This window comes from Trypanosoma cruzi, genomic scaffold (genome assembly GCF_000209065.1).
Source record: "Trypanosoma cruzi strain CL Brener 1047053516305 genomic scaffold, whole genome shotgun sequence".
NCBI lineage: Eukaryota > Euglenozoa > Kinetoplastea > Trypanosomatida > Trypanosomatidae > Trypanosoma > Trypanosoma cruzi.
The window spans coordinates 1-15361 of NW_001849271.1; the positions used below are offsets into that span (position 1 = coordinate 1).

At 51.5% G+C, this 15361-nt stretch overlaps 7 protein-coding genes across 7 annotated transcripts, besides 15 other annotated features; all 7 read left to right on the forward strand.

Annotated features, from left to right (window-relative positions):
• On the forward strand, positions 1–246 carry Tc00.1047053506179.5 (ferric reductase, putative; the record flags this gene model as incomplete). The annotated part of the gene is made up of 1 exon (XM_803164.1): positions 1–246. A coding segment is annotated over one exon (246 nt), but the record flags the coding sequence as incomplete, so codon positions are not given.
• Positions 1–2183: a sequence feature (heterozygous, Esmeraldo-like haplotype).
• Positions 1036–1057: a sequence feature (AT_rich).
• Positions 1511–3949, forward strand: Tc00.1047053506179.10 (ferric reductase, putative; the record flags this gene model as incomplete). Its single annotated transcript, XM_803158.1, has 1 exon — positions 1511–3949. The coding sequence occupies one exon, from the start codon at positions 1511–1513 to the stop codon at positions 3947–3949; it is 2439 nt and encodes an 812-aa protein (XP_808251.1).
• Positions 2184–3560: a sequence feature (areas merged during assembly that could not be assigned to a particular haplotype. This can correspond to areas where the two haplotypes were merged or to regions with more than two copies in the genome that were merged during assembly.).
• Positions 3561–7313: a sequence feature (heterozygous, Esmeraldo-like haplotype).
• Positions 4517–4545: a microsatellite.
• Positions 4748–4772: a sequence feature (AT_rich).
• Positions 4941–4984: a microsatellite.
• Positions 5148–6695, forward strand: Tc00.1047053506179.20 (hypothetical protein, conserved; the record flags this gene model as incomplete). The annotated part of the gene is made up of 1 exon (XM_803159.1): positions 5148–6695. The coding sequence occupies one exon, from the start codon at positions 5148–5150 to the stop codon at positions 6693–6695; it is 1548 nt and encodes a 515-aa protein (XP_808252.1).
• Positions 7056–7144: a microsatellite.
• Positions 7301–7347: a microsatellite.
• Positions 7314–7944: a sequence feature (haploid, Esmeraldo-like haplotype).
• Positions 7945–8131: a sequence feature (areas merged during assembly that could not be assigned to a particular haplotype. This can correspond to areas where the two haplotypes were merged or to regions with more than two copies in the genome that were merged during assembly.).
• Positions 8048–9850, forward strand: Tc00.1047053506179.30 (hypothetical protein, conserved; the record flags this gene model as incomplete). The annotated part of the gene is made up of 1 exon (XM_803160.1): positions 8048–9850. The coding sequence occupies one exon, from the start codon at positions 8048–8050 to the stop codon at positions 9848–9850; it is 1803 nt and encodes a 600-aa protein (XP_808253.1).
• Positions 8132–15361: a sequence feature (heterozygous, Esmeraldo-like haplotype).
• Positions 9874–9900: a microsatellite.
• Tc00.1047053506179.40 (hypothetical protein, conserved) lies at positions 10165–12231 on the forward strand (the record flags this gene model as incomplete). The annotated part of the gene is made up of 1 exon (XM_803161.1): positions 10165–12231. One exon carries the CDS (start codon positions 10165–10167, stop codon positions 12229–12231), a length of 2067 nt encoding a protein of 688 aa, XP_808254.1.
• Positions 10255–10293: a sequence feature (GA-rich).
• Positions 12482–12518: a sequence feature (T-rich).
• On the forward strand, positions 12740–13933 carry Tc00.1047053506179.50 (hypothetical protein, conserved; the record flags this gene model as incomplete). The annotated part of the gene is made up of 1 exon (XM_803162.1): positions 12740–13933. The coding sequence occupies one exon, from the start codon at positions 12740–12742 to the stop codon at positions 13931–13933; it is 1194 nt and encodes a 397-aa protein (XP_808255.1).
• Tc00.1047053506179.59 (ATP-dependent RNA helicase, putative) lies at positions 14307–15361 on the forward strand (the record flags this gene model as incomplete). The annotated part of the gene is made up of 1 exon (XM_803163.1): positions 14307–15361. A coding segment is annotated over one exon (1055 nt), but the record flags the coding sequence as incomplete, so codon positions are not given.

A 15361-nucleotide genomic window follows, 5' to 3' on the forward strand; every position in this document is an offset into this window, starting at 1 on the left:
GGTGAGCTGCCTTCATTGCGCCTGTTTTTGACGGGTGAATCCGCGTGCGGGACTCTCCCCCAGAGGAAGATTGATGTGTCCACTGGGCGGATCGACGCTGCTGTTGAGATCCCCTTCGTCATCGGCGACGCGGATCCTCGCACAGTGTTGGTGTTTGCGTGTGGTCCGGCTGGCCTGGTGAGGAGTGCGAGGGACGCCGCCCTGTCGCTTGGTGTGGACTTCCACGAAGAGACATTTCTGCTTTAGAGGGATTGACTAGCCGGCAACTGTTGTGTATGTGTTCCCATTGTTTTTCTTTGTCTATTTGTTGAAAGGTGACTGCAATGCCTTTGTGTGATTGTGTAGGATATAGTGTAGAGAGGGGACCGCTTTCCCCCGCTTTTTTTCTTTTTATTTGCGCCTGTAAAAGGCGCAGTTAATTTATGTTCCCTATTTTGTGGAGGCGTGTGTTTTTTTTTTTTTTTGAAACTCTGTTTTGCGGCAGTGAACAAACATGGACAGAACATATTGATTTGAGGGCAAACGTGGGACAGGACCTTGGCAAGGATCTAGTAGTATCGCTGTTTATATATTTCCGCCAATGTCCTGTCCATCCCATTAGTTTAATCGTTTTCTTCTCTCGCTGTGTCGGTGTCCTTGCGTGCGTATGTGTGTGGTGGTCCTCCTCTCGTGCGAGTTGTGCAGTGCCAATTTTGTGTCCCATTCCTTTTTTGGGTATTGCTGCTGCCTGCAAGGTGACGTTGTTTTGTGGCTTTGGGAAAGCAGGCGTGGTGATGGGAAGAACAGTTTGGTAGGAACGATCGATTTTGCGCTCCGGTGTGTGTGTGTGTGTGGTGCAACCGCTGCTGATAGGGGCGTACGTGGGCACTTGATGGGTGTGGATGTTTAACTTTATGACGGCTGAATATGCGTGCAGGATTTCATCTGCTCATCGATGAGGCGTGCACGTAATACCGACTGGGACGAAAAAGTGTTGACGCATTTGGCTTGGTGTTTGGTTGCCACGTTTTTTTATTTTTCATTTTTGGCTAGCCGATATATTATTATTATTATTTTTGCTTATTCGTTTGTTTATTAATTGTGACTGTTTTCATAATGTTCAGGGAAGTAATTCGAATGGGGTGAGTACAACTTTGACAACTGCCTATGGGAAGTGTAGCGTAAGGAACACAACTTGTAAAATTGGTTTCCAGTTTTGGTGGTGGCCAAAACGGAGGTGTGTGTGTGTGTCCTTTGGATGGCATGCTTCGTTTCGCCGTATCCCCGCCATTGGGAGAGAAAGGGATGAGGCGTCACGGAGAACTCATTTTTGTCTGCCACGGCGGCTAAAGAAAAAGCGGAACTAATTGATGGGAGTTTTTGTTTGTACAGGTGCCCCCGGTGCCACAGCTCCCTGATTTTCCGACAGTGTTTTTGCCGTCTCGGGCGGCGAAGTTGATTCTTTTCTGTCTGATCAACTTACTTTGTTTCATTTTTGGCCAATACCTTTTGCTTTTGATGCTGTGGACTCATGAAGGAAAAGCAAGAAGGACACACAAACCAACATACAAGGCTACGACGAGCAATGAGCGTTCACACCCCATTTCTGTCGCCACCCCAGTATCCCAATGTTCCTCAATGGGGCACAATAGGCTTGATGGCCGCTGGCGTGATTTGTAGCGGGATTGCATCGATGGGCCTTTCTTGGTGGCACAGTGCGGACTACTTTCACCACCAGGGATCTTATAGCAGAGGTTGGGTTGGTTACGATGTATTCACGTTTATTGGTTTGCTGCTGTTTACTGTTTTTGCCCCTGTCGGTGTGACGCTGCTTTACATGGGTGTGAGTGCACTGTTACGCGTGTGGAACAACACACTGGGGATGGTTGCGTTTGGTCTTGTGGGTGCCGTCTTCACTGCCGTTGGATGCCTGGGAATGTTCTGGGGAAATGAAACGATGCGGTGCCTGGGTATTTTTTGCGTTGACAGCACCAAGTACGTTGAGGTGCCTGGATTGAGGCCGGAAGCCGGCATCGGTTTTCTTTCCGTCACCGGCATCACGGTGTTCCTCTCGCTTGTGCCAATGGGCCTTGTGATGCTGCTGCAGGTGGCTCTGAGGATGACCGGGATTGATCGCCGCTGGCTTGCGCCAATACGTCAGAAGCTTTGCGTCAAGCGGGTAGTTGTTGTTCCCTTTGCTGCAGGTGCGTTCGTTCTTGCTGCGTGCTGGGCAATCATTACTTTCTACGTTCCCAACTCATGGGAATACTTTTCAGCGAGCAGAATTGCGAGGAACGCGCAGCTGCACGCCACAGGAAATTACACGTTGTGTCGAACGGCGAGGAATAACTTCACGTGTCCGGAGCTTCCGTGGGCGTGGGTGTTTACGCGTAACTGGGTTTGGAGCGATTCCGTGGTGCTGAAGATGTATCCGAGCAACATCTTTTTCTTCTCGTACCTTCTCATTTTGTTGCTGACCGTCACCGTCATTCGTGCGAGTCGCGCCGGGCGCAGGTTCCTGAAGAGGCGGTGCCCCCTTCTGCGGTGCTTCACTTTGGGCGAGGCGAGTTTTGCCTTTTTGACGTTGGCGATGCTGCTGCTGTTCTTCTTGTACTGGATACAAGCCCATAACTTTAATATGAGCTGGACTGGAGGGAGTGATGCGGGTATAAAGGCCTCTGAGCGGTGGGCTCGCGCGCTTGGTCAGTTGGCGGTTGCGTTGCTGTCGTTGCTCATGTTTCCCGCGAGTCGGTTTTCTGTACTCCACTCCATCCTGGGCACCTCGTGGGAGTCTTTGATCTGGGTCCACAAAGTGCTGGGGTATGGGATGTTGCTTGCGACGGTTGGCCACATGGTTGCTTTTTACGTGTGTTATGGCCAGGCGGGGAAACTTCCGCGTGGCATTTTCTCCATTCCGATGGTGGACAAACCTGGACATATTAACAATTTTACTGTCCCGCTGATCTCGCTGACGACGTGGTTCATGATAGTGGCCATGGGTCTTTTTGCGCTGGAGCCGGTGCGACGCAGGTTCTTTGAGCTGTTCTACTACCTGCACATCTTGTCGTTCTACATGATTGCTCCCACGGTACTGTGGCACTCTGCAGCTGCGTGGGAGTACTTCCTGCCTGGCCTGACTGTGTGGTTTGTGGACCGGCTGTTGCGGATGCACCGGAGTGCGTCGACGGTGGAGGTGGTGTCTGCCGTTGCAAGCGGCTCGTTTGTGGAACTGAGCTTTCGCCACGCGTCTCTGAGCGCAGCACCTGGGCAGTACGCTTTTGTGAACATCCCCGAGTTGTCTCTCTTGCAATGGCACCCGTTCAGCTTTAGCAGCGCATGCGAAGGGTGCTACACGTTCCACATCAAGGCTATGGGGGATGACAGCTGGACGGGACATCTGGTGAAGCTGGTGAGTGAGCGTGGCAGCAGCCTCTCATTAAGTGTTGACGGGCCGTGTGGACGCGTTCACGAATTTGACGACTACGGTGTTGTTGTGCTTGTTGCCGGCGGCATCGGCGTGGCACCGTGCGCTGCGATCTACAGCCACCTGCGTCGGCAGAGAATGGGGGGTAGTTGGGCCCCTGCCGTGACACTGCTGTGGACTGTTCGTGACGCCGAACTGGTGCCCATGATGTCGCACCTGTGGAGTGACGGCGGGGACACTTCCGTGGCGAGCAATTCCTCGTTGGAGCACAGCATTGTCTCGTGTTCACGGAACACCGCCGGTGAGCTGCCTTCATTGCGCCTGTTTTTGACGGGTGAATCCGCGTGCGGGACTCTTCCCCAGAGGAAGATTGATGTGTCCACTGGGCGGATCGACGCTGCTGTTGAGATCCCCTTCGTCATCGGCGACGCGGATCCTCGCACAGTGTTGGTGTTTGCGTGTGGTCCGGCTGGCCTGGTGAGGAGTGCGAGGGACGCCGCCCTGTCGCTTGGTGTGGACTTCCACGAAGAGACATTTCTGCTTTAGAGGGATTGACTAGCCGGCAACTGTTGTGTATGTGTTCCCATTGTTTTTCTTTGTCTATTTGTTGAAAGGTGACTGCAATGCCTTTGTGTGATTGTGTAGGATATAGTGTAGAGAGGGGACCGCTTTCCCCCGCTTTTTTTCTTTTTATTTGCGCCTGTAAAAGGCGCAGTTAATTTATGTTCCCTATTTTGTGGAGGCGTGTGTTTTTTTTTTTTGAAACTCTGTTTTGCGGCAGTGAACAAACATGGACAGAACATATTGATTTGAGGGCAAACGTGGGACAGGACCTTGGCAAGGATCTAGTAGTATCGTTGTTTATATATTTCCGCCAATGTCCTGTCCATCCCATTAGTTTAATCGTTTTCTTCTCTCGCTGTGTCGGTGTCCTTGCGTGCGTATGTGTGTGGTGGTCCTCCTCTCGTGCGAGTTGTGCAGTGCCAATTTTGTGTCCCATTCCTTTTTTGGGTATTGCTGCTGCCTGCAAGGTGACGTTGTTTTGTGGCTTTGGGAAAGCAGGCGTGGTGATGGGAAGAACAGTTTGGTAGGAACGATCGATTTTGCACTCCGGTGTGTGTGTGTGTGTGTGTGTGTGTGTGGTGCAACCGCTGCTGATAGGGGCGTACGTGGGCACTTGATGGGTGTGGATGTTTAACTTTATGACGGCTGAATATGCGTGCAGGATTTCATCTGCTCATCGATGAGGCGTGCACGTAACACCGACTGGGACGAAAAAGTGTTGACGCATTTGGCTTGGTGTTTGGTTGCCACGTTTTTTTATTTTTCATTTTTGGCTAGCCGATATATTATTATTATTATTATTTTTGCTTATTTGTTTGTTTATTAATTTTAACCGCTTTCATAATGTTCAGGGAAGTAATTCGAATGGGGTGAGTACAACTTTGACAACTGCCTATGGGAAGTGTAGCGTAAGGAACACAACTTGTAAAATTGGTTTCCAGTTTTGGTGGTGGCCAAAACGGAGGTGTGTGCGTATATATATATATATATATATATATATATATATATATATGTATACTTCTTTTGTGTGTTTCTGTGTACATGTGTATCCCTACCTTTTTTTCTTGTTGGGTGTATTGGGAGTGTGCTGGCGTGTGTGTTTGCTTGCATAGGGTCCATCATACCCATATAAATAGTTATTGATAGGATACACAGTGTGTTGGTGGGGATCATTCTATTAATGTCACAGAAGCTTTTGCTTCACGTAGATGTGTTGCGTGGGCGTAATTATCCGCAGACGGAGGACGATCCGTGCGCATGTTCAACACTCGTGCGTTTGTTTCTCTATAATAGCAATCTACAGGAGACCATAGCCGATGTGTTTAGGACAGGAATACAGGAGAATTCCAACGCCCCGTTTTACAGTGCGGGTGTGGACTTTGACGTCCCTGCGGGGCTGGAGAGCGTGGTGTTGGTGGTTGAGGTGGAGGAGACAACCCGGCGGACGGAGCCGTACGTCCTCTTCTATGGTTTTCAACCGGTGTCAATGACTGGGAAGGGGAAGTGTGAGGAGGTGATTACGTTGACGTGCACCAACCCGGTTGAAAAGCCAGAGGAGGCAGCACAGGAGGCGTTGTTGGCCGGGGAGGATCCGACGTCGTGTCCGGTTCTTACTATCCGCTACCAAGTGATTCGTCAAAAGAATGCCGAGGAGGTGAGGGATGTACACGCGGACGTTGAGTTGCCAGCCACCCCGGCTCTCACCGGAGCCACCAGCATCGTTCCAAAGGGCTCCCGGTACGTGTGGGTCAACCTCACATCGGACCCCCGCTGGACAGAGGCGTTCCGCCACACGCTTGTGGAAAGCTGGCGGGACAGGGCGCCACTGGTTGGCAATGCGGTTGCGAAGGAGAGCCTACAGGCGTCCACGAAAGGTGCCTCCACTTCGAGGCCTTCCTCGCAACCTACACGTCTGATGGATATCCGTTCGATTGGTGATGTGATTATAAAAAGGTGGTGCTGCTGCCGGGCACATGAGGTCTTGACACGACTGCGATTGTGCGCGGAGGCCTTCGACCGCGGGGAAAGGACGATTCACTTCAGTCAAGAGCGGGAATTGTCGTATAGACTTCAGCGCAAGGAGCGTGTATGCCTTTTGCAGGAATTGGCAAAGGCTTCTCTTGTGAAGATGGGTATCTCCGAACTTCGTGACACGCTGGATCACCTGTGGATTTTCTTTTCCATCGGCATCAAACACGATCCGGCGGGCACGCGTGTTCTTACCTACGAGGCGCGCAAGAAGGTGAGAGAGGCCAGCTTCGACAGCAAGGACAAGGCGATCCTGCAGTCAAGCCTGCTGAACTTTCTTGTCCCCTCGCTCACCATGGATCAATGCAACGAGATTGCCGTGGCTGATATGGAAAGCGCAGAAAGGGCGGGGAACATTTTGGAGGAAACGCCCCCGACTGGCGCTAATTTTGGCAACAATGCAATGTCTGCACCCGCCTCTGAGGTCGACTTCTCGATGGCGCTTATTGAATACATCGGCGCGCTGCTGGACACCCTCACAGAGACGGAGCTTGTGGCTGCCCTCAAGGCATTCGAGCCGGCGGTGGTCAACGCTCAGCAGCGTATTAAGGCCAAAGCCAAGGAGGAGATAACACGTATGCGCAGCAACTTCAGGGAGCCAATGCGGCGGGAACTGACGCCGTACAACCCCGGTGATGGTATCAAGATTGACCATCTCGACAGACTGGGCCGCAGGAAGAAGAGCTACCACCCACGATGAATTTTCCGCGGGGAGCGGAGAGCCTAAATTCTCCTTTATTATTATTTTTAAACATTTCTGTTAAAATACTTCTGCTGCTATCCCCACCAATGACTTAAACATGCAGAAGAGGTTAAAATAGAGAGGTGAGAAATAACGGAAGCGAAACGAAGGAACAAAAAAACAATGGCAAAGCAGATGCAGAGCGTAAAAACAAACAAACAGACAAACAGTGCATTGCGAAAGCACTGCTCGGTAAATGCTGCACTGTTACCAGCCATGCCATTTTTACGTTATTGGAGTTTTCCGGATGCATGCAATTATTTTGCGTAAATAAACTACAGAGAGAAATGAAATATGGTGGTGGTGACGATGACTCTGATGTATATATATATATATAAATCTGCCTCTCTCTCCATATATATATATATATATATATATATATATATATATATGTACATAGTATAAATTTCTCTGGGTGAGTGCAGAAACCCAGATGGAGAAGAAAGAATGACTGATTGCATAAGACACTTGCAGTGGCTGCATGGAAATTTGTTGTTAAGCCCCTTTTTTTTTCTTTTATACACCATTTTCTTTGCATATGCGCCCCCCGCCCTCTTCCATATTATATATATATATATATATATATATATATATATATATATATATATATTGTATTACTACGATTTTTCTAAAAGCTTTTTTGCCTCTTTGTCATGTGTCCAACAAAGGCTACAGGAAAATGGAATTTCCGTGCCAAACGGCGATGACAAGAAATGGAACGCAGATCAACGAGAGTGGGAATGCATATGAGTTCCCGGAGTGTTCGTATGATATTTTCACTCTTAATTGTGTGTATGTAACGTCTCCATATGGACAAGTGACTGTGGGATAAGTTGCGTGAATAGGGTGGACAAGGAAAATTTGTTGAGCTAAAACTATTGTGGTTTTTTTGTGAATACTCCTATTCTGAATAATCCTGTATATATGTGTGCATGTGTGTTTTTGCCTGTAGGTGTGTATCTTGTCTTTTTTCTTTGACCTTCACTATTGCCCACTCTGGGGTTTCTTTTTTTTTTCTTTCTTTTCTTCTGAGTAAAGAGCTGGGAGAAGGTGGCGGGGGAAGGGGTAGGAGGGGCTGCTGGGAGCCTTGAGGCGGGGAATTATTGCTCACCGAAGGCTCTCTCTGTATATATATATATACATATTTGAAGCGCCAGACATCTCCCTTTACGGACACAGGCACACACGTAGTTTTATATGCGCATATATTTGTTTTATTTTGTTTCTGTGTTTCTCTGTTAACATTTTTTTTTTTTTTACTTCCCATTTGGGCAGGGAGGGGGAATTTCACTCTGTTGTTGGGAGCGGGCATGCCATTGGGAGGGAGACGATGCATAAGATGCGGGCGGCTCGCTTTTCTATTGGTTTTATTGGCATTTCTGTTTATGATGGATGCATCTTTTTCATCGGCGATGGGGGCGAACACGGTTCACGTAGGGAGGGCGACGTGTGGCACGACGATTCCAATCGACAGCCATTGGGTGACTGGACCCATGTGGTCCTTCCGGGGGCTTGCATCGGGCTCCTTCTCGCGTCGGACGAGTACTGTGGACTCCGCGCTTATTTTTGGACGAGCCTACATGAGTGAAGAAATGGAGTTTATTCTAAACTCTGAGGCGGGCATGGGCCCGAACAGCGTTGTTGTTTTCGAATTGAATACAAATTTGGAGCTGGAGAGTGAATGTGAGTTCTACTGGTCTCCGCTGAAGGCGGCAATGGACGGCACGGAAATAACTGCAGCGCGTGTGATGGCTCTGGGCGCCAGTGCCGGATCTTCGTGCCCCATGCCATTTGAGGTTGAGGTCTCGCTTTTGTACGATGAGGAGGTGTCACATTTTCTGCGGGTTGATCCCATTAAAGGCGGGACAAATTCCGTTAGTTTCTCAACGAAAGACATGAAATGGCCAGTCATTTTCCGTGTCCCAGATAAATGTGAGGTCTACTTGCTTTTACTCACGAACCGCCAAGGATCCATTCATAGATGGTATGTGTGGATCCCTGCGACGGTGTTTACAGCGTTTGCACTGCTATTTTTCACCACGGTCATGCTACTTCCGCGTGATTTGCCATGCGTCATAACGGCTATTGTCATGACACTTTTCTTTGTGGGCTATCTTGGGAGTTGCATTGGTCTCGTGATGGAAATATTGTCTTGGCAAAGCGGCCTTGGAGTCATGTTTCCTTTTCCTGAAGCCGTTACCCTTTACTGTTGTCTGCCAATTTTTTATCTGCTGCTCTCTGTCGTGGTGCTGCTGCGGCATCGTCATCGTGGCATCTTAATTCGAGCTCTGTTGCGCCTTGCAGTCTACGGATTGAACTGTGCACTCTGCTGCGGGTACTGGGTGGCAGGGGACGTCTTGCTTGGCTCGCTGACGCTGCTGCAGTTTCTCTTGTCAAACCTGTTTTTGTCCGCCATCTACTCCTACTTTGCCGTCATCCTTGAGCGGTCGAATTTCCCAGTGGAGCCGCTCCCCAATGCGATCGGATTTCTCTGGTTTGCCCCGCTCACTCCCTTTGCTCCATGCCTTTTGATGTACTACGATCTGTACATGATGAAGGAATGCGGCCGAACAAACGTCAGCTTCGCGTTAGTGGTGAAGGAGACAGTGCTGATGTACGACACATTGACCTCCTTCCCACTTCTTTTTCTGCAAAATATATGGGGCATTGCGTTGCTGGCCACTGCCGCTGCGTACCACATGCCGTTTCTTGTCCTCCTCTTTGCATCCCTCCTGCTCTTCACGCTGCACTTCATTCTGTCGGTCAAGCAGTACGTCAAATCGCGCCGTCTTTGGATACACCATGACGATATAAGGGGGGGAAAAGGCCAATTTTCTTTCTTGTGCGATTGGTGCACGCTGTGGACTTCACTGGAGCATTGCGTTTGCAGCGTCCTTCGCCAAACCCCAACGGAAACAGAAGACCGACGAGGATGCTACCCGATGACAGCGGTGAGCGGTGACAGGCAAGATGGACGCACATGCGGGGTGTCCGCGTGGCAAGCTCATGGGACCAACGGGGATGAGGCGCCGTATTCGTCTTTATCTACAGATATGGGCATTGAGGGACGGGAGCAGAATGGCGTCTATTGGCCAGCAAGTGTCAGCATGTAAGTAATTAGAATAAAACTAAATGTAAAAAAAAAAAAAAAAAAGAAAACAAATACGTGGGAAACCCTCTTTGCCGTTGATGGCAAGGAATTATACCTCCACGACGCGATAATGGAAGGCTATTGCACATCATTCCTTAATTATAAACCTTCGCAGGTTGATGATGATGCTTTTTGGGCGGTGTTAGGAGGATTCGTTCTGATCGTTTTGAGTCAGGAGATTACATGCTTATTTCCTGTTTTTTTTTTTTTTTCCTTTTTTTGGTGGTTTGGTAATATTGCTTGCTTTTACATCACTTCTTGTTAGGCTTTTTCGTCATGTGGGGGTCGTGGCTGGATCAGATACAGAAGAGGCTCGACGACGTCTCCGGACTTGCGGAGCAAGCGATAATCATGGGCGGAGGCGACGAAGAGGGGGAGGAGGAAGAGGAGGATGAAGGGAAGGAGACAGAAAAAGTGGAAAACGTGCAGGGTACGAGTGGTGGCCGCAGCATGTCTCCTCAGCCGTCACCGGAACCCAAACCGCAACAGGGAACGCACGGCACAACTTTTCTCATTCATGCGGATGATACGGTGGATGGGTACTCGCTTCCACATGAGGGAGTGGCGCTGGCAGCAGCTGCGGCATCCATGCCGTTTCAGACGAAGAACGCGTCGTGCTTTTTACCGGCCACACCGACAGAAGAACTGACCGGCTCCGCCGTGATGACGGCTGTTGGGGGCACTGAAAAGGAGCCACTTCCAGTCGTGGGATTGCCGGTGCGATTGGTGGAGTCTCTGGAGGCTCCCGCAGCTCCCACAATGCCGGAAACGGTAGTGGAAGTCGCAGCAGCGGCGCCAAAGCTAACTACGGAGGCAACCACACCCGCAGCTGTGGCTTCCACAGGTATTGATACCATTGCTCAGGATGACGCGGCACCGCATCCCTATAGCTGTCAACAGAGCCTATTGGCAGGTGGCGGGAACGAGGACCAGCTGCTTCGGTTCCAGCAGGTGCTAGCAGAGGAACTGGAGGTGTCACGACTCCTGCGGGAGGAGAAGTGCTGCCTTCAAGACCGCATAGGGACACTGGAAAAGGAACTGAGGGATCTTCGTCTGTTTAAGAAGAACGCTCTTCTCGCTGACCCGAAGAAGTTGGAAGCCTTGGAGCGGGAAGGCATGGAGCTCTCCACAAAATTGGGGAATGAGCGCGAGCGGTACAAGTTGCTCTATGAGAAGAAGACACAACTTGAGAGCCGCGTGGAGACACTGGAGAAGAAACTTGCCCAGTGCGCGTTGAAAGAAGAGGAGTTTCAAAAAAGTATAGCGGCAAGCCACACCGACTGTGAGGCAGCGAAACAGCATGCGGAGGAGCTTCGTGTATTTGTAGAAGTGCAGGAGAGTAAATTACAGCAACTGCAGCGGCAGCTGACGAGCGCAAAACAGAGTCGCGCGGAACTCGTGGTGGAACACGAGAAGGAGCTCGCACAGCAAAAGGCGGAGCTGACCTTTCAGAGGGAAAGTATGTCAGGCGCACTGGTCTCGTTGCAGCGGGAGAAGGAGGCTATTGCGTCGTCATTGCAACGGACCCAGATGGAGTACGAGCGGCGAATTCAGGAGCTGGAAAACAAACTTCTTCAGGCGAATCGTCGTGCCGATCAGGCGGAGGTGCGGCTCACGGATCATGAGCGCTCCGTCCTGGCGCCCCTTCGGGAGCTTCGAGCCGCGCTGGATGACGTGGAGCGGCAGAAGAGGCTGCTGATGGAAGAGGTCGAGTACTGGAAAGGGGAGTGCTCCGCGGCGGAGCGGAGTCGGGAGTCCGAGAAGAAGCACTTCACACAGCGACTGGCAGATGCGCAGAGTGAAGTGCAGGTGGCGCACGATGAGAGGCTTGCCGCCGAACAGGAGCTGCAGGAGTTTAGGGGAAAGCATTCACAGGCTCACAAGGCCCTGGAGAGGGCTCTTGAACGTGCCTCCGATGCAGAAGCGAAGAAGGAGCAACTCTCCATTGCTTTAGAAGAGGTGGTACGGCGGATGGAGGACGCTAGCAGCAGTAACAACAACATCAGCACGCCCAACTCCATTTCACACGTGGGAATTGGGGAAATGACACGGCATTCACCAATTTCCATTGAGGGAGGTGCTAACAGCACACGGGTTCCATTGTTTCAGGTGGAGACTACCGAGTCGGTGGGTGACTTCTGCCGCGGCAGCCGCAGTCGTGCGGAACGGGAATTGGTGCGACAGGCCGTTGAGATTGAGCGTCTTCGCCGCGTAGAGGAGGAGGGTGCAGAGGCGAAGCGAAAACTCTTGGCTCTCGCTGCCCAACATGATCTTCTTATGCAGATGTATGGGGAACTGCAGGAGGAGCTTCAGAAGAGCCAGCTGGAACGGCCGTCAAAGTAATTGGCGCTTGAAATACCGTTGATATCCGCATGGTGGCGCGCTGACGGTCTTTTTTTTTTTTCTTACTTCCCTATCCACTTGCTTGGTTTTTATTTCTTTCAAGGCCCTTGACGCAAGGCGGCAGAAAGGAAGGGGTGGAAGTGGTGAGAAAAAGAGGATGCGTGTCAGTTTGCATTTTTGCTTTACTTTGTCAATGGTTGCAAGAGGGGCTTGCCCGTGTGTATGTGTTTGTGTGTTGGTGCCGATGGTATTTTTTGCATTTTTTTTCTTTTTACTTTTTTTTTTTTACTCTCCGGCCTGCTGCGGTAGAATCAGCGGTCGGGCACTGGCTTTCGGTGTCTTGCTTCTGATCCAGGCGTGTGGGGCAATCTCGCTTGGGGTCGCCTTCGTATGGCTGCTTCGCACTCTGTGTGCCACGCGTGTGGGGGCTGCCGCGACGCCCTGCCGCCGTGGTGGGGCATCGTCTCTTCCTCCTGCCACCGACGTTGTGGTGGGCTCTGTTTTCTTCATGACGCGTGTGCAGCACGCACAGGCCTCGAAGCGGCGCTCAACGCAACAGCAGCAGGAGTTCGTTGGCTTCGTGGATGAGCTGCTCCTGCTGCGCCATGGGGAGCGGCTGGACCATGTGGATCGGGCATGGAGGGCCACCTCGCTGCTTCCAGAGGCCGATCCCCCACTCTCTGCTGCCGGTCGACGGCAGGCCCTTGAGACGGGGCTCATGTTTTTGCAGAAGCGAAAGCACAGGAAGGTGCGGCAGCGGGCGTTGGGGATGCTTTCGCTGCTGCTTATCTCCCCCTTTCACCGCTGCATTGAGACCGCCCTCATTGTGAACATCGTTGGCTTCGATGGTAAGCTTGCCATGTTTATCGATCCCCTGTTGTCCGAGTGGCACTCTACAAAGTTGTTCTCCCGTCCACCGAGGTTGGGTGGTAGCTACAAGCTCACCAGAGAAATGATCACCTTCCGGCCACAGTGGGAGGCGTTGGGTTCATCTTTGTGGACATTTTTTCGTTCCGCTGGGAATGGCACGGAGTACGGCATTGATGATGTTATGACCACGCGATGGCTCTCTGTACTTGAAACACAGTACGCACAGAATCCTTCCTTTCTTGTATGGACCTCCGTGTTAATGCAGGAGTCGTTGCGTCGGAATTTGCACTCGGAGAGTGGTGTGGTGCAGCGCGTTTTGGGCGGCACCAGTCGCAGTGACCTCAGTGGTATCAACTACCCAGAGAACACGAAACACATGCTGCGTCGAGTCGGGGAGGCTGTGGAACTGCGTTTTGACGCCAATGCAGGGGAGACTGCTGGCGTGCCCGCGTGTGTCAAGGCGGCCGAAGAGCAGGAGGCGAAATATCTCCCTCGCCGATTCACACATCGACCAAGGATGGCGTCAGCAGGAGGAGCGACAAGTGAAGAACGTGCGGTGCTTTTGCCCCCCGCCCGTATTATGATGGTGACACATGCGGAGGTGGTGGCCATGGCACTGAAGCATTGCTGCCCCAAGCACCACAGCCTGGACAGCCGGTTTTCTGTTCCGTACTGCAGTCTCACGTCTCTGTCGCGCGTGAATGATTACTACTGCGCCCTCGACGACGGGGCACCGGATGCGCGGGGGCCTCGAAGGGCATCCGAGAAGTCCTGGTGTGTGGGGACGGTGGGGTCAACTGCACATCTGCAGACAACCATTCTCCTCCGTTAGAAGTGGACGGGCCGAATGACGGCACCACACGTGCAACAACAAGAGAAAAAGAAAGGTAGAAGGAAGAGAGGGTCACCAGGGCGTGCGTACGTGTCATGCATTCTTCACAAAGGAAGTAGAGAAACAAAATGCAAGAACAAATGGGCTTCAGCAACGTGACTCTGACATTCTCCACCCCTTTCTGAATGAAAGAAACTGACCAATACCCCCGCAGCGCGAGCCATGAAAGGCCTCTTCTGCATCATGTGCTGCTTGAAAGGGAAGAAGACATGCTTTTTTTTTGGCTTTTCTTTTTTTTTTTCTATCATCATGGTTTCACTCAAGTGTCAGTTTATTTATTGCTTTTGATCCAGCAGAGCTTGCTTTGAAAGATATGCCCCAGAGGAACGTGTGTCAGCAATGCAAAGCGTACGACGAAGGCGCCGAGGACCCCCAGGACGGGCGGTTTTATTGCAATTCCTGCTGGGCGGCCTACAACGGTTTCAGCGGTGGCACCAAGACTGGTGCGACGAATGGCGGTCGCCGTGGTGACAAGGAAAAGAAGGAGCGGGCGCCACGCCGAAAAGAGCTCGCGGCCATGAACAATTTGGGCCACGATGCCCAGGGTGTCCTTCGTCGACTGGAGGGCATGTACGCAAGCTGCTCGCATAAAAGACGCCCTGAAATCCAGGCGACGAGTCTTCTGGAGGACGTGTCGATGGTCATGGCCGACACTGACAAGCAACAGCGCGCGAGTTCCTTTGTTGGACAGTTCATGCAGCGGCAGCGGACCATCACGGTGGTGTCTCACTTGGGTGAGCCCCTCTCGCCTCGTGGCGATCGTGTAGGATGTGTGGGGCGCTCCGCATACCAGGAGAGTCGCAAAGTGCCGCTGGACATTTTGCTCTCCAGCGTAGACGATATCGTCTCACAAATATATGTTAACTTTGATGAGAGCATGACGCAAGTCATCCTGAATGCCCTTGACAGGGTGACAGCGTGCGATACACAGAACCAGCGGGACGCCATGCGGGTGCGTGTCATTGACGAACTTCTGGAGACCCTTGGCGACGAACACTACGATCTCCTCCAGTGTGTCATGCACCGACCACGTGACATCTTTCTTCGTCTTCTGGAGGAGTTCTGCACTCTTGAGGACGACGATGACAATACGGGTGCCGGGAGCACATCTGCCGCGTCACCACAACACGCACTAACCGTTCGTTTTGTGAAGACAGCAAAGCAACGTTCAGCCATGCGGGAGGTGGTGTTTGCCCACAATGGTGAGGCGACGGACCAACGTTGGCTGGCTCACATGACACAGCGGTATCGACAGCTCATGCGAGAGTCGGACTTGGATCAGTTATTTAAGCGTGATCTCAGCGTCATTGGTTCCTCCATGCCTAGTGGTGCCACTGTTGTGCAGAAGAAGGACCACATCCGTATTCA